At 39.8% G+C, this 18,261-nt stretch overlaps 1 protein-coding gene across 3 annotated transcripts; it reads right to left on the bottom strand.

Moving 5' to 3' along the window:
- Positions 1–266: 266 nt before the first annotated feature.
- On the bottom strand, positions 267–16,596 carry lpar1 (lysophosphatidic acid receptor 1). Of its 3 annotated transcripts, XM_027010367.3 has the most exons (4): positions 16,317–16,596; positions 12,847–12,950; positions 8,325–9,076; positions 267–2,056 (listed from the first exon to the last, which is right to left on the bottom strand). In XM_027010367.3, exons 3-4 carry the CDS (start codon positions 9,058–9,060, stop codon positions 1,755–1,757), a joined length of 1,038 nt encoding a protein of 345 aa, XP_026866168.1. In that variant the 5' UTR covers positions 9,061–9,076; positions 12,847–12,950; positions 16,317–16,596; the 3' UTR covers positions 267–1,754. The 3 variants fall into 3 exon arrangements, with proteins under 3 accessions (XP_026866168.1, XP_026866167.1, XP_081558607.1); XM_027010366.3 differs by lacking the exon at positions 12,847–12,950; XM_081702481.1 differs by lacking the exons at positions 12,847–12,950; positions 16,317–16,596 and adding an exon at positions 10,980–12,817.
- Between the last annotated feature and the right edge of the window lie 1,665 nt (positions 16,597–18,261).

The following is an 18,261-nucleotide window of genomic DNA, read 5'->3' as shown; positions in this document are numbered from 1 at the left end:
CTAACAAGGAGATAAATCATTATGACCTATAAAGTTTCGGTAAGACCCTTCATTGCAGGAATTTTTGTGTCATGTTATACTTAAATGTTAGTATCTATTGTTGCATTTGACACTCTTCTGCAAAATCTTCCATTCTTCATTGACCAGTTATTTATCTAGAACTTCATAATAAGTAAAGGGATACTGAATATGATTGGTTAAACATTTAAAATTAACTTAAAAAAAAAAAAACGTGTTAAGCAGGATACAACTGAGCAAAAATGACATTTTTTAAAAAATGACAATTTTTTTAATCATTAAAAATAAACATTCCCCTTTTGACTAACATTGAATATATACATATATTATATACATACATACATAAACTCACAAAGGAAGAACAGACCAACCTTCAATGATAATTTAGTTTCTCTTATGTCTTACTCACAACATGTATTTATGTTGTTTTCCAACATAATTACATTTTATGGTGCTAAAGGCCATGACACAAAGATAATTTGTATTGAATATGTCAGCCATTAATACTGTATATGTCATTGTATATGTCAGCCATTAATACTGAACATATACAATGTCAAACTGATAACCTTAGCCAGGGCTTGCATATGATCTGTAGCCTACTCTGTTTCTTAGCAACTAGTCATACTGTTATTACAAGCTTTCTGAATATATTGGTTCTGTTTTATGTCTGTTAGTGAAGCATCATCCATTCACCAGTGAAACCTGAAAATTACCAAAAAATGTAAAAGAAAAATATTCTCCACAAAACATATAAAAGGGTCTTATACAGGGCATTTGTGGCTTCCATATCCTGATAGTCCACAGTCTGGACTCCCTGAAAAAATAAAATGGCTCATGTGCAAGTGGTCCTTGTTTATGCTGGACCCCACTGAGAGAGAGAGAGAGAGAGAGAGAGAGAGAGAGAGAGAGAGAGAGAGAGAGAGAGAGAGATAGAGATATGAAGCTACTTGTATTAGAGCTGGCAGATACTGACAAAGATTCCACCTAAAAAACACTACTTTTTACTTACTTCATTACCAGTGTCACAGCAAAGACCAGAAGGTGACTTATTGATGCTATTTTGGTATGCTGGGACAAAAATGCCCAAGAACAACCCATGAAGCTGCATAATCTCTAAGTGAATCATGTTACTGAATCATGGACTACCTGGAATTCTTCTTGGCACAAAGTTAAAATATTTGATACACCAATGGTTTCTTTTCACCCTGGATGTGCGTAGCACATGTCTCTACTCTATGTTTAATAGCACAGGAAGAAACCGCAGTGCAAAGATGGGAATGTCACAAAGCCAATAAGGTACAAACCACATGTTCTTCATACAATACCAGATGGCAAACTGATACCATTCCTCAGTGCTCCCAAAAGTGCACTCCTTATCTCTGTAATACAAAGGCCTAAGCATAAAATGTGAATATAATTACTTCTGAGTCCTACTATGAATTAATCCAGATACTGCCAAAATTTATAACTGACATGACTTGGAATAGATTAATGAAATGACTTGAAATTACTAATTAGGCTCTTTAATTAGGCTTTCTCCTGGCATTGCCAAAGCAGTGATCATACTTGCTGAACCTTAAAAACTCATATTGTTCGATTTAAATCCCTAATCCCTCCAAAATGACGTCACCACTGATACAAACGTCTCCTGTGCAGCTCTGCTACTGGGCAAGGTGCTCCTCTCCCAGCCTGGGTTCAATCCTGACAGTCCCAGCTGCGCTGGCACGCCACCGTCAGACCACTGAGTGGTCATTATTGTGCGGCGAGCTCAGAACTGTGTGGTTGAAGGAGGAAGCGGAGCGGTCAGAGCCCTCCGCTGTGCCATTGGCGTTCTCCTGCCGCTGGCAGCACAGGATCCGCCGGAAGGTCACGCTCATCTCCTTGTCCCGGTAGGAGTATATGATGGGGTTCATGGCTGAGTTGAACTCTGCCAAGAGGAGGAAGAACTTCTCGTAGGCCAGCACATCACATTTGGGGCAGAAGACGTCCAACAACAGGAGAACTAATCCAGGGGTCCAGCATACAATGAACGCACCTGGAGAAGAGGGAAAGAATAGAAGTAATCAGCATTGCCCTTTCAGTTTGTGCAAAACAATGACAAAACCTAGCTAATGTGTCATCATTTCATTTCTTACAATCAAAGGAACATTTACTGACAGGATTAATTAAAATTAGTTAATGAGGCAAATTTGACATTCGTTGTTGTATAATTTAGCATTGTTCTGTATTTCACGTCTACTACATGCTAATGGTCAGCCCTGCAGGAGGTTTTCTTTGCACCATGCCACCACCCTTATGCTGAAATACTGTTATTGGACTATTCCTCGAGATATTCATAACATGCGGTAAAGAAGACAGGTATGTCAGGGTCTGAAATCTCTGGGACTATTTAAGTACACACAGCATGGAATCTCACATCGTTTGCATCACATCTTTATCGGAATAATCTTAGAAAAAGCCTGACAAACTGATGACGCACATTCTTTTTTCCATTCTCCAACAGACGTTTCTCAGTGTGTGTGTGCGTGCGTGTGTGTGTGGAAAACATAAATATTTGGGCCACAGATGTTATTTTGCAAGAGAGAGCAATGTTTGCATGCGTCTGCTTTTCTGCTAGCGAACACAGCTGCTCTATCGTGCTTTACATCACTTGAAAGTTATGCAGAGTCTCTCAGGAGTTAGATAAACTCCGACCAGCCAGATCCAGCATCACATTGCCATGTGGCTTGCTCTTCCTGTCCAAACTCTGCAGGGTGGGGAGCATGGCTGGACATAGGTGCTGTTGTGTCTTTCATTTCCTCCACTAGGGTTCCTGTGCTCGGCTTTGCTCTTGGACTGCATGTTGTATTTAATGTGAACATGGATAAAATTTGCTGAAAATTCAAAATAAACATTAAAACTAATTTTGGCTTTGTACAGTGGCTTTGTGCAATTCTGGGGCACCACCGCCTTTTCAAAAGTTTTATTATATTTTTAAAATTTATGATCCCCTCCGTAGGGGCCGTCATCAGCTCAAGGACCCCCACAGTGTGTGTCCTGCTTACCCGTCCCCTACGCCTGCATACATAGCTAAAGTTAGTTTTTCATGTTTATTTTGAATTTTCAGTGAATGTCATCCACGTTCACACTAAATCATCAGATAAAGACATACTAGAAGGACTAGAAGAGATGCCAGTCTGTACTGGTAACGTGCAGTGAATTCAGACCTAAAGATAATTTGAGAAAAAGCACCATTGTGCACCATGATAGACACAGAATATGAGCTGAACTTGAAGCAGAGCTAGAAACTTCTGAATTTATAAGAAACATGTTTTCAAAAAAGCAAGTAAATGAAAATGATGAGGCATGTGGCTTGCTCTTCCTGTCCAAGAAGGAATCACGAAAAGGCCAGCTGCTTCCCTGTAAAGGTAAAAACTCAAATTGAATACTAGTTGAAGACTAATGCAATGAATGATCATTCACAGATTATACCACTTCCCTAATTCAGTGTATAAGTGAATAATTAGATGGCCATGTTTATGAAATGAGTATCTATTAACACTGGACAGTGCAAAAAGGCTGTGAATATGTCAGCCGGATCTGAATATGCGCATTCGTCATACAACAGATGTTCTACATTCTGTCAGTGAGACTGAGTATGCATTTTTAAATTTGCTTTTGGTTTTGAGGTTAATATTTGAATGCCGATATCAGCAAACAATAACTGCTGTAGTAGTGACTGCATTTTGAAATAACTGAAAGAATATCTCACTTTTTATTGAACTGAATCACTCAGCCATACAATCATGGTATAATGGAACCTGGGGCTTGAGGAACTGGAGCTCACTGGTTGCTCAGAAATCAAATATACTCCAAAAAACCAAGTTAAACCTGGATCCTGATATTAGTGATCCTGTAATTTGTAATCCATACTTTTTTTCTCTAGAAAAATGTTTGTCAACTGTCTGTGAAGTTCATATACAATGGTGACAGATTCTTTAAAAAAAAACCTCAGTTGAATCGTTCTCTTATAAAACAGTTAATCACTCTTAATGCCATGATGTTGTAATATGCACATTTACAAGTTGCTTTTTAGCTTCATTCAAGTACCCCTCCCCTCTCCAGATGGTCTCTTACTTTCAAGCTGAAAAAGTGTTTAAATGGGCAGCTGCTCAAGCCTTACATTGACTCCAAGCAAGACTTCAATTTAATGCTTCCGTCAAGGTGTATTAACACAATTAGGCACAATGACTTGACTGTTCTAATACAGACAAAAAATTGTTGCTACCTCCGGGAACGACATACTACTGTGGTTTATGTGGACTCCGTCTCTTTTGTGGCCCAAGTAATTATCTGTTATGGTCCATGACAGACATAAGCAATGCTCTGTTCTGATTAAAAGCTTAACATTTCACCTTATTCAACAGTGATGTAGTATACTCTGTGAAAAAAGGTCCCACATTCTGAGATTATACAAAAGGGAGTGTTTTTCCCTTTTTCTGTAACCAAGACACATATGAAGGTGCCACAGAATGACCTTTCACAGGAACTTATTTGGCTGTTCTAAATTAGAACTGCATGGGAATGGAGAAAGGTTGATCTAACAGATGTGTGATAATCCAGTGCTTTTTGTAAGAAAGGGCAGCAAATAATGTGATATTATGTTTTTGGTCTAACTTACAATAATAAACCACAGTAAACTATACACACACTACAATGCATTAATCATCAAAAACAATGTTGAGCAGTGCACAAAAAACTTTCCAATTCAGCACTTTGGAGCTTCTCTAGAACTATATGCACTTCCTGGTGTTAACAGATGTGTGCGTGTGTTTGGGGGTGGTTAATGGAACCTCGCTGAGACACCAATGCCAGTGTAAAAAAACATGTACCAATCACACATGTTTTGCTAGCCTTCACACAGGCTTAAGATTTAAAAGGACATATATTTGTTCTGCACCACCCAGTCAATGTCCTTCTCAAGCTGTTTTGACACCCGGCTGTTACAGTCAAGCCAGATTTCACTCCAGATGCTAACCCATAAAGGGTCAAATTGTGTGTTTACTGTAAATGGCATCTGCCTTCATGTTTTGCTACTGAGCAAGCCATGGAGTGAAACAATGGGCTGGTGTATGTATCCACCACATAGACCTTTTTTACTCAAAATAAAAGTAAGTATGCTAGATGAAATGGTATAACTGGATGGTCAGGATATACCTCTTCTAAGTCGATCTGACACATCTTTGCTGTTGTCCATGGAGAGAGGAGCTAGGCCACACTCAAAACAAATCTTATGTACTTTGCCACTTTTTGAATGTTACAATCTATTAGGATCTATTAGGAAAATATTATATGACTCTTTACATAGAAAATAGACAATGAATCAAAACTATAATCAATGTGCAGTGCCCCTTTAGCACTAAATTAGCCATTAAATCAACAAACCAAGTTTAGCAGATTCTGAAATTAGAAGCACCTGAAGCTGGCCAGGAAACATCATGTAACCTCTAGCTTTATAAAGCTAGGTCTCTCAAGAGACCTTTGCTATCATTTTCACAAATTGAGTTCCTTGCCTGCACTACAGGGAACAAGCAGCTTGTTTGCTGGTCCATTTAAGCTTGTGTTTTTCAGATGATTTGCTTGGCCTCAGAAGAAGGATAACAGTTGTACCATTTTATTCAATGCACTGCACAGATTGGAATCATGGCTACTGAAACTGTTTAGTCAAATAGGACTGTTGCATCGAAATAAATTTGTCCTTGAACTGGCTACTACAAAATTAAGATCTATTAATGAATATAACAACAACAAAGGTTTGCAAACAAAACCATCTTTAACATGCCAGTTTTTATGAGAACTTTGAGTAACAAGCACTGTGGAATAATGCTTTAATGTAGGTTTCAGCCTACATATCATGGCATTTAAAACGGAACACTCAAGTGTCAGCAGTAAAGTTATGGCATCAGTCTGAACACTCTAGACTGTGGACTGGCCTCCATACCCAATGGCTGTGCTATTTATGAAGCTTGATGCAGATAGTCCAAGAGCCTTGTTCTTTTCCATCTCTGATAAAGTTTCCCTGGGGGAATCAGGAATAACCCTTCTCCAGCCTCCTGGGAGTTGGAATAACCCTTCACCAGCCTCTTGAGAGTCATAACTGGCATGCTCACCTGTGCAGCGAATGTGTGACTTAGAAAGACAGTTTCACTGAGAAGTTGTGGCCTGCTTCACTTCTAAGTTGGCTTTCAACACAGTGTACCTTATCCTATATAACCAAGACTATGAAAGTATATGTACCACTACAAACTTATAATAGAACTGCACCACAATGAACTCACCTAACACAAGCAGAAAAGTATGAATTGAACATAAAATCTGATGATGGAAGGAATCTAATTTACACCACAGGGATTTTTTGTTTTGTGTGATATCTTTTGTGAGCTTTGGAGTTTGTCACATCTTGGCATCCAGTCTGGCAAGTACCTAGATTAATATCCAGAGGGGGGATAATCTTGTCGAGTTTATTGACTACTTGTCCAAGTTTCTCCAAAATGATTGATTTATATTGTAAACTGGGCCACTTCAGCCCAGCGCTATAGACTGGTAAAAGCACACATAGAAAGATGTCATGAGTCATGAGAATTTCTGAGGGTCAGCACTAGCTGATAGAGGAAAAAAAATATTAAAAATTCTCATGTTAGTTCCCTGTGTGTAAATTAAAAGATTTTTGCACCCCCACAGCCCCAACCGCCACCCCCCTCGCAAAGGAGAAAAGAATTGACCTTAAGATTATATCATAAACACACACTATAATGAATGTGCTATAATAACCCATACTTCACTGAGTCTGCTCAGGCAGGTAGGTGATCTAATCCTGTTTGTGACATTATATACTGATATTACAGGCAGCTAAATTTGCATATAAGGCCTCAGTGCCTAAATAACTAAGGATCCTCCCATTCCTCTGCTTGATTAATGTGAGGATTTCAAGCGATCATAATATGCTGATAAACTACAGTGATGTGCTGGTAAACTACACTGTGAAGAACAGAGCAAAGTATGACTGACCAATCCAATGACCATCTCATGGGTGAGATCTTTACAGTCCTCACTCATGCACTCGTATACGAAGGCAGAGTATAACAATATTAGAGCTCTCTTATCAGCAGAGCTGGAACACTATTCCATACTGTGTCTGGTCCTCCTCTACTCTGATCCACCACTCTCCTCGTTCCCCAGAGCCCCCTGTCGAGCCCCAAACAAGCCGAACAACAACAGCACTGTTTCCTGCTGGCTCTGGCACTCTGGGACCCTACCCTGCCTCCAATGACTGGAGTCCTTTCTCTTGCCTCAGCTTCGCTTCAGGAGTGGGCGAGGCGTGACTCTGATGCAGTGCAAGGCAAACACTGGAACCGGCGACAGGACCACGGTGACGGGCTCTCTGCTGTAGAGCCCTCAAAACAAGCATTGTTGGGAATGCTCAAAAGCTGGCATTGCAACTGGATAACATACTTTGGCAGCCCGGGCTATCTAGGTACACGTGCATGACTGTTTCAGTGGAAGGGAACAGAAATGGCATTCAAAAAAGAGGGTGAGGACGGAGGGTTGCACTACTCAGTCTACTTTAAACACAGCCAAGGTCACTGTTCAGCTCCCCTCCTTGCACAAGGGAACACATGGTAGTCTGAGCATAATGTACGGTGAGAACGGCTACCAGGGTTGATATGTAGGCCCCAAGGACAAAGCTATGATAATGTGACATCACTGCAATACAAAAAAAACTAAAAAAAACAACAACATACAGTATGCTATCTTGATTCCAGAAATCTGACATTCTTGGCAGGATTATGAACAGTGGCCTTTGCTGAAGGTGCAACAGGAAGTGGATCGCATTTTTTTTTGTACCCCAATGACCAGTGGGATCTTATTTTCTGGTCCAGAGAACTGAACATTTTGAAAGTTCTCACCATTTTAATTTGCCACATTAAACATATGCTAGAAATTATATCATATAATATTAATGGATTGAGCTTGCCTTAATGTCTTTATTAAAAGAATGGTAAATAAATGTGTCTGAAATCCATTTCAATACACTATGTATGATGAAATGGCTGTATTAGTCAGCTAGGTAATTACAGAACAGAGAACAAAATGAAAAAAATGGCCAATAATTTTATATATTACAGGTTATATGTTTGGAATATCAAATATGTATGTCTGGGATATGTATGTCAGCCCATAGGTGCCTCTTAGACTGCCCTTCCCAACTGAAAACACTGAAATATAGTCTCTGACCAGCCCCTGTTCTGAAGGCCAAAACTCACCCAGGACGATCACCACCGTCTTCAGCAAGCTCATCATAGTATCCCTGTTCCGCCGCTGGCCTGAGCTGTGCCGTGACATTCTCATGGTACGCTGGCGCACATACATGAATATGTGGGCATAGAGAACCACCATAACCACAAAGGTCACCAGGTTGAAGACAGCCCAGAAGACGAGGTACGAGTTGCTATATAGAGGCGCCATGCTGGAGCAGCTCCTGATGGCACAGATGCAGTTCCAGCCCACGCTGGGGATGGCACCCATGACAATGGACATGGTCCAGATGATCACGATCACTACCACCACGCGTCGGTTGCTCATGCGCGTGTGCAGCTGCATGCGGAACACTGTAATGTGGCGCTCAATGGCGATAGCCAGCAAGTTGGCAACAGAGGCCGTCAGGCTTGTGTCGATGAGGCCCTGCCGCAGGAGCCACGTGCTTACTGTCAGACGCCGCGTGTTGGGCCCAGTGTTGAACATCAAGTAAAAATATGCCAGCCCTGCAAAGAAGTCTGCAGCAGCTAGGTTAGCCATCAGGTAGTAGATGGGGAAGTGGAAGCGGCGGTTGATGTAGATGGCTACCATCACCAACAGGTTGGCCAGCATGATAAAGATACATACTGTAATCCCAAGGCCCATCACAAGCTTGCTGACTGTATTCCACTCAGTAGCCAGATACTTCCCACTTTGATTGTAAAAGAAGGCAATGGTTTCATTGTAGTAGCACTGTTCTTCCATCTTGAAGGCTGTACTTCTGGATAAAAAAAAAAGAAAAGAAATGATATTAGACAAATGCTGTAGCTTTGTGGTGTTATTGTGAAAACTACAACTTCTGGTGTAAAATATCCAAGATAAAAACTGAAAATGTGTTAATTAAAAGTTGAATATGTTTTGAATAGGTTAATCTTTTTGGCAAGTCCTAAATTCTCAGTAAGCAAATGTGTCTGTAGCAGAAACCCATTTTACTGACTTTAACAGGGTATACAAAAAATAGAATCCTGTTGCATTTGAATAATTTGAAGCAAACAAGTTTCAGTGGGCAGGGATATGGTCTTCTTCAGTCTTCAGTGATAAGGTAAACTTCATGGACATAGTCCCATGCATGCTGTTGTTGTTACTGGGAAAGGTAAACCACAGAATTTGCATTTTCATAAGCAAAGGTAAAGTCCCTAGAATGCTACCCATTTTGCAAAGATAATTTACTGCTTTTTGAGATATAGTAACAAAGCTTACACAAAGCTCACATTAGCATGAAAATGCACACAAACAGCATACTGGTACTTTGTAATGCAGGCTTCAGACTCCTTAAGACAGCATTTAGTTACATCCCTGCCAGGCCACGTTTGAACTGGATTATTCTCTGCTTTGAAACACCCAGCACAGGAAACATGCTGTTATTTAACCCTCATCATGTATTACAGGAGGTGGTTGACCACTACCAGTGACTTATTTCACATGATGGTGACAACATGAGACCAGTTGTCTGCACTTGTCTGCAGAATGGCTGAAATATCCAAAAACTCTTACAACTGTTGTTTATCTTTGGGTGGGCAAGGATCAGATTAATCCAGCTGGTTCCTTCACCAAATGTTGATCCGCAATTTATGACCACCACCTGTTGTCATTGAAATTGCATGAGAATTTTAAATGCCTTCCATGTTTATGCAAAAGCTACAACATTTCTATACACTACAACTTAACAGATCTGCTCCTGATATCTTAAATAACCAATCTTGTCCGAGAGTACAGCCATGCTTTTACGTTCATAAACCTCAATTTAGTGAGTTTAAATGAATTATTCAAAATTATTAGTTTTACTCTTTTGTACAGTGTGATTGTACAATGCAAATGAATACTATTTAAAACAGTCATTAAATGCTCTCACAAAACACTGACAGTTTTTATTCTCCCAGCTGTCTGGTATCAGCTGTTTAGAACCCAAATGTCAGGCGAAAGTGAGTGACCTTTCCTTTTGTATGTGATTCCAAGCCTCTTGTCTGTGGTGCCAGTGAGACAGATCCTGGCATTGTGTGTGTGTGTGTGTGTTATCATCTAGCCTCAGGCCTGTGATCTCACTGGGCTTATGGCACTGAACAAAACATGGACTGTGCACATATGTCTCTAAACTTCCTTCTTTGGGTGCTAGGAGAAAGAATGAGTTTCTCCCCACCACGCTGATGAGACCACCCTGCACCACTTTGCACTCTGGAAGACCACAGCTTCAGGATTATCGCAGCTCCCGTCCACACAGGATAAAGAGATTCGTGAGGAAATTCCAGACAGCCCTGCAGCGTCAGTACGATAACACTGTATCCTTGTGGCGTTGTCATGAAAATTGCCACTAAAGAATGTCATGTCCACATAAAATGCAGCTTTTGGATCTGAAATGGGTTTAGTCTATTTGTGCTTTACAGGGTAACGTATACACTAATTAAAATGCACCAGTTTCATCAAACAAAGCCGATCCTAGATGCGCAGTATGCAAATGAATGTCAGTCTGTGTAGCTGAAACCCACATTCTTAAACAAACTAAGAAAAGATTTACAAAAGTGATTCAAAAGTGAAAAGCTTCAAGGTCCAAGATAAAGCAAAAAAAGGTTTCATGAGTAGATATCAATATTAGATTGATAAATAGAATCTTTTTGTTTTTCATTCACATATTCAAAGTAATATATGACTTGCTATTTTTGGTTTCCATACAGTTGCTGGTCAAATGCTGACTGAAAACACAATTCAAATAAGAAGCAGTCAGAATGTGCAGACAGAGTTGCCGTGTGGATTCAGGCACAGGCGTCTTCTACAGGAGCTGTTGCTCTATGTCAGGTTGCGGGTGTGCAAAAGACAAGGAACCAGCCTAGATGTATTTGAACCCCTGCCTGTTAGAGAACACAATGAAAGCACTGTTCAGTATGCATCCAGTAAAAAGGTAATAGAGCAGGATTTTACAATAAACAAATTCTTCGCATTTGTGTATAGGCCCAGTGGGCCAATGCACTTTAGAGAGTTTCACATTAAATGTCATCAGAATGACAGTTAGCCATCTGGAGTTTCTGGACAGCTCTGTCTATGGACAATGCTCTATTTATTAATAATTTAAAAAATACAAGGGAACTAAAAGTCCTTGTTGTAATCACATGAGTTTACAATTGCTTTAAGCTCCTCTAATCTTATTTAATTTATTTATTTATGTACTTATTTGTGAATGGAATCTCAACAATACCAGGCAAGAAATTTGAGTCACCTAAACATAACCAAACACACTTCTTGAAGTGTACTGTATAATCTAGATAAAGCTCACATATAAAATATGGGATGAGGACACACCACAAAATATTCTTTTTACATAAATATGTGGTGTTTTGTTTTTCTGTGCATGTTTTGTGCATTTTCACTTCTGGTTCAACTGAGAGTCCACATGGCTGCCATGTGCCATAGCCCACTATGCAAAAATGTAAATGATGTGAATCAGTACAATACTCCAGTACTGAAATATTCCAATACTCCAAGCATAGTTCCTCCTTTTAGGTAATAGACATTGCTAACAGTTTGGTAGCCACTCGTACTTGATGCCACAAGGCCCTTTCCAAGCATGGAGAGGCCAAATATCACACTACCCTCATTTACATTTATGGAATTTGGCAGATGCTCTTAGCCAGAGCAACTTACAAAAGTGCTTCGTCATTTACTCATGGAATGTATCCTAGCCAGTATAGGGCATGATAAAAGATATTATTTAACTAGAATACTGTTGAAATACAGGTATCAATGCTGATGCTTAGAAGTGCAAAACACATATGAGCTCAAATGATAAGTGCAATAACAAACATTATCAAACTATATATGCTAGAGTTTCGGTTACCCAACAGGTGCAGGATCAATGGTCATTCTAAATATTCCAAAAAATAAATAAGTCTAGTCTGCATTTGAAGATTGCAAGGGACTCCGTCAGCCAAAGGAAATTCATTACACAATCTGGAAGACAGGACAGAGAATAATCTCGATGCTTGTCTACCATGTGACTTGCATGGTGTTTCAAGCCAAGCCATACTTGACGTTCGAAGTATTCAAAGTATGGATTGATATACCATCAATTAGAAACATAATTAATTTTCCATCAGTTATATGAAGGCACCCTTCCAAAATTGGTGAGCCACTGGCAGAATGTCACACCAAAATCCTGAAAAAAAAAAAAAGTCACACTAAGCCAAATGCTTTTGAGTAGACATGCACAATGTTTACTTCTTGGGACGAAGGACTTTAATAGACTTCTCACCTTCTGACTCATTTAGAAAAAGAAAACTGGGACTGAGTTTGTTTGCATGGATCAGAGTAGGTGAGATATAAGCAGTGAACTTCAGGATCAGGACTCCAGCCTACCTATTTGAGCCTCTCCATTTGTTTGGCTGGTAAACAAGGGTCACTGTTCTGCCCTATATTGCTTACTCATGGACACCTCACCTACTACTTCAGAAAACAAATATGTGTGAAATATTTAAGATAATGTGCTTCACTTGTTCGAGTTACCTGATTTCCAAACATTTACTTTCCTTTAGGGAGAAACCTTGCAGATGGCATGCTGTTTCCCAGCATATTCCAGTGTTTAACAGAGTACAGTGTTGGTGCAGGAGCTGAGAGAAAACAAAGGCCATACTTGTCAGTTTGAGAGGCACAGCTATACCAAGTAGCACAGCCGCTGAAAAGGGGAAAAGCACTAGTTCAACCAAGCACTGACATCAGTCCAGAAGCATATTCAAAAAATACTAGAGGAAGATGTTTTGTTTTGCATACCAAGAGTTCATCCAACATACTGCTTGATCAGTAGGTGTCCCAGCCACTTACTTTCCAGTGTCTCATTATGACCTTCTACTCGCTAGCATGACAGTGGAAGTAAGGTCAATTTGGTTCCCCACTGTTGTCTGTGAGAGTACAACAAAGCACTAATGCTTTTCCTTGAGAACAATATCGCTGTAGTGACAGATCTGTATCATGTTGGTAAGATATCAGAGACCATGAGAGCCTTTGTTGTTTAACACCAAAGTACTCAAATCTTGCAGTTTGATACTGTGAGATTATGATGGCTAAAAAAGAAAAAAATATGAAATACTACACTTTGTATATAGATCATTATGACTACGATGCAATCTGTTGTGATGATATGTTCAATACACTGTTATTTCAAAGCTATTAGGAAGAGTTTAAGTAAATTGCTATCAGATTTGATAGCAAGCAGAGACAGAGATCAAAAGTCAATTTCCCACACCCAAGTTTCTGGTGTTAAATGAGAAGCTTCAGTGTGATGATAAGAAGCATTTTGGTAACACTATTGTTGGAACCAAAAAGTAGAACAAATCCATATGGATAAACCAATGTCTCTCTAGTTACTTCACTACACATGCATTTATTTTATGGAAGATGTAAAGTACCAACAGTTGCAACAAAATGCTCCCAGGCCTGAATCAGTGAAAATATCTCAAAGAAATTATATCCATTAATAATCAGAGTTGAATTGTCTAAGTGTCAGATTCCTTTGTTTTAAGATGTGACAGATTCTATGAATCTGTAAATAATAATTTTCCACTTGGGTTCCAATGGTTCAGCATCACAAAACAACCAAACAGCCGATATGTTCAAACCAAACCATCAGTAACTACTCCAACTTAAACTCACGGAATGAGTCATTATGATCACAGTGAATAAATATAATCCATAACTAGACTAAAAAAATCCTACTATGAATGTGTTATAACATGTGATTAAGAAAACAACCTTATAGCTAAGGTTATCTGCATGCATCTGTGTCTTTTGTTGATTGGTTTTTGGATAAATAACCACCAACTCATATCTGCCTTGCAAGTAAAGGAGTCATCTATGTGTTGCAGTCAGTGTGAACGCTTTAGCTCTTTCACACATGGTCAAGGAAAGGAGAAGTAGCCATCACTAACCAGAAATAACAGGGAACAAGTTCTACTGAAGACCAAATATGGGACTTCATAAGGATCACTGGGTCAGAATTTTCTGAAATGTAAAATATTTATATAGTCTATATAGTATGTAAATTAACAGAAAACAACGTGTTATGTATCATATACTACTGTGATGGGTAGCAGATGGTCTGGGTTTCTCAGCCTTTGCTGTCTAAAATGATATTGTGAAGTTTTCGTTGATATACCTTAGCAGCAGGACATGACAAAAAGTCACAATGTAGAGTTTGGTAGCTATTTTTGAAATGATTAGTCTTTTAGAAGCTTCCCATGCATTCTATACTGAGCCACAGACATCGCAATAGATTTATTTATATCCCACTGGCATTGCCAGCACGCTGCTCGGGTGGAACTCAATGATACCATACAATGGAAGAAGTCATTTAGTGGGGCAGGTTGCGAGTGCCTGGCCAGGCACATCAGGATACATTTTTAGACAGAGCTCCACTCCTTTTAATTGAAGGGCACTGAACACATTTCAAAGTTTGATGTTTCCATTCAGCAGCAATAACACACAGCAGGAAGGGTGGGAGAGCTGTACCCATATCTGACCTGTGCAGTGATGAAGAAACATGCAAGTGTATGTGTGTGTGTGTGTGTGTGTGTGTGTGTGTGTGTGTGTATGTGTGTGTGTGTCTGTGTGTGTGTGTTTGTCTTTGTTTTCCTGTTCAGCTAGCTACAGACCACCTTCTGGCCAAGTTCAGCTTTTCCCAGTAAATATGAGACAAGCCTTTTTTATACAAGCACAGTATGATTAAAATGAGTGGCCTTTGCTTATTATATTCTTCCTATAAAGTCTTGTGCCTGTAAATATAACACTCATAACTTGAAAGTATTCTAGATTCAAGAAAGTTTATGACATTCCAATAATTCTAGTGAATTGCAAGCTCGGGTGCATGAAAGCAAAACTGAAATCAGTGTTTCCATAAAGATTACTCATTAAGTGTGTCTAAATGAAAAGTCAGTCTTTCTACCATGTTCACACCCACTTGTGAAGCAAAGATAATGAAAGTAGCTTTTGTTTAATTTGTTTGCTTTTTTTATTATTTCAAAACATGATAAATCAGTGGTTATTCTGGGTTTGGTAATATGGAAATTGAACTATTGATGCATGTTTAAAGCACATTATTAAAAATGTATAACCTAAGAAGGAATCAGACTGTTTCTGGAGAGTTACCATTCAGATGTTGAGCTTTCTGTAATGTAGTATTAAGAATTTGCTGCATCACAAATTATAATTAAGGAAAACACAAGTAAGCAAAATAGCCTTTAAGATCTTTTTTAAGAGTGTGAGTCTGTATACTCAGACATCGAGACTACAAATACGACACAAGCACACTTGTCCAGCTAAAACAGTTTCTATACGGTGTTATTTGAATTTCAGTCCTCCACCCAGAGTGAGCAGAATTCCGCATAGTAAGGCGTATAGTCTGGGCTAAAGCCAAATGCAACAGATATGGTTTAGTACTTTACTATTAAGATATGCCTATCTGTATTGCTGAATAAGACCAATCTACGCTAGTATAGCACAGGCGTCGATTAGAGTTTAGAGAAAACGGAGGGTAAACGCTACTTTGGTATCTCTCTGAACACCTTGCAAAAAACCTCCGGGAATATATTTTGAAAGGACTCCATATATTTATGTCTGATGTTATTTCATGTTAAACACCTAAAGCTGGGCTTGCCGCGGTGCCTGCTTCCCACTTAGAATAGTAAATTCAAAACTTTCCTTCTGTTCCCTCTCCTCCGTCTGCTGTATGGCTCCTGCCACGCGTTAGTGCTTTTTAGCCTAGAGGTATACCCACTACCTCACAGGTTAGTTAGTCTTCGTGATGACTGTTCAGCCTTAGCGAATTCGGTATTTCTAGTATAAATGTTTTTATATTAACAAATTTAATAGACCACAGTTGAAGATAGATGACAGGCATCTTTCGCTGTAAAAGCACACATTGCAAACGGCGTATTTTCTACACAATCTTTCTACTTGTAAAAGCTAAAGAGTGGGTTACTTACGGCTGGAAAAATAGGCTAATAGCTCCAAAAGTTTGCCCAACACACCCCCCCACCCCCAAATTTTTTTTTTTTTTCAGAGTCCGGCTCCTAAAACGTGTCCAGGATGGAAGGGTTGTTTTCTGCTGTAAAGCCCTGGATTGTGTTGAATATTCATCTTACATCCACAGGGATAAGCGCGTTACACGCGGCTGGAGTAATTGTCACCTTTCCCGTTATTCTACTTAGCGCCGCTTTTCTCCGGCACGCCACTGAAGCGACTCTCCACTCTACAGACGGCTGTCTCTGTGAGTGACGTCACACACACACACACACACACACACACACACACACACACACACACACACACACACACACACACACACACTCACACACACACACACACACACACACACACACACACACACACACACACACACGCACATACACGAAGAAACTGCGTGGATAATTAAAAACACATTGCACTGAACAAAAGGGGAAACAAGTAAATTAACAGTATTACACAAAATGCGTAAAAATAAGGTGGGAAACAAGGGTTACGGGCTAAAATATATTACTAATTATATTACTCTCTCTCTCTCTCTCTCTCTCTCTCTCTCTCTCTCTCTCTCTCTGTGTGTGTGTGTGTGTGTGTGTGTGTGTGTGTGTGTGTTAGGTCACTAACACACTAACACAGCGGAGAGTATCCTGGTCACTAAACTGTATGAAGCCAGTGACTTGGTGGCTGAAACAGACTCACATGAGTGCCTACAGGTACTGCAAAATGTCATGGTAAAAATATGATCCAGTTCAAGGGTCCATAATGTCTGGTCTTCAGGTAGTGACATCAGGTCAGGTGCCTGTAGCTCTCCAGAGGTGTGCGTCATCAACCCATCCACAAAAAAGCAAACAACAAGCAACCTGCACAAACCTCTCCTTTATTTCAGTCTTTTGAATATATGGCTGGTCCATCACCTGACCTCTCCCCTAACAGGCTATGTAAATATCAATGTAGAGTTTGTGCTGGTATAACAAAAATTCTCCACACATAGCCAAAGAGGATGTGGTTCTTCACAACCCGAAGCTATAATATCACTTATAGGACTATACCAACCAAATATTAGAAAATTATATTCAGGGCATTTTCTGCCTGCTCCCCTACCACTCCTACCCCACTGAACACATATATGAAACCCATGATGAGATTACATGACATACTTATACTAAACTCAAAAAGGGAGCCGGTATAATATTATTAATGACACCAAATTAAAGACACTAAAATTATCCTAAAAGGATACTAATGAAAGCACACAAGAAAGACAAACTGGTTACACTGAGATGAACAAACCACAACTCTATATTAGTAACACATTCCAAGCAAAAGTTGCATCCTCTTTTCTGCAGTCATTCAGTCTAAGACTGATAATTCTATTGCAAAATATGGTGTGCTTCAAATTCCCCCACACACTTAACATCTTGAATGTATAAGGGCTTATGTTTAAAAGCAGCGAGTGAGCAGAGCAGTGTGAGCACAGTGCCAAATGCTTACGGCACAGGGCTGCAGCCACTCTGACGCCTGCCAAGTGTTCCATGACCCAGCCTGCTGCATGTGCACCATACTTTTTAGGTTTTCTCTTTTTCTCCCAGATTCACATTTTGGAGAGAGCAAAGACATTTCTAAACAAGCGTTAGAAGCACTGGAGGGGAGCCAGGGGGAGTTGAGTAAGGGTTGATGGCCCCGGTACTGCCAGAGCTGGCTGGCCTCTGAGTCCAAGTTCAGGAGAAGAGGAGCAGAGAGTGAGAGGAAACAGTAGGTGCAGTGGTGGACAGCCTGGGTTGAAAGGGTTAAACATTTACAGCCAGAGGTGAACAAAGTAGTCATCATGCTGACATACATATATGTAAGAATTTAGATATTTATTACAAATCCTCTCTCGCAGCAGAAACAGTATGTTGTGTGCATCGT

Source organism: Electrophorus electricus, chromosome 19 (assembly GCF_041902795.1).
Source record: "Electrophorus electricus isolate QZ-2024a chromosome 19, ASM4190279v1, whole genome shotgun sequence".
Lineage (NCBI taxonomy): Eukaryota > Metazoa > Chordata > Actinopteri > Gymnotiformes > Gymnotidae > Electrophorus > Electrophorus electricus.
Note: the sequence above shows the minus strand (reverse complement) of the source record. Positions and strands in the feature narration are given on the sequence as shown.

Excerpts from the sequence above, each read along its gene's own strand:
- lpar1 (XM_081702481.1), bottom strand. The coding sequence starts at position 11,020 with ATGGAAACCAAAAATAGCAAGTCATATATTACTTTGAATAT. Across the intron at positions 9,077-10,979 it reads TCATATATTACTTTGAATAT|AAGTACAGCCTTCAAGATGG; the intron begins GTGAATGAAAAA and ends TTTTTTATCCAG. Across the intron at positions 2,057-8,324 it reads GACGGTGGTGATCGTCCTGG|GTGCGTTCATTGTATGCTGG; the intron begins GTGAGTTTTGGC and ends CCTCTTCTCCAG.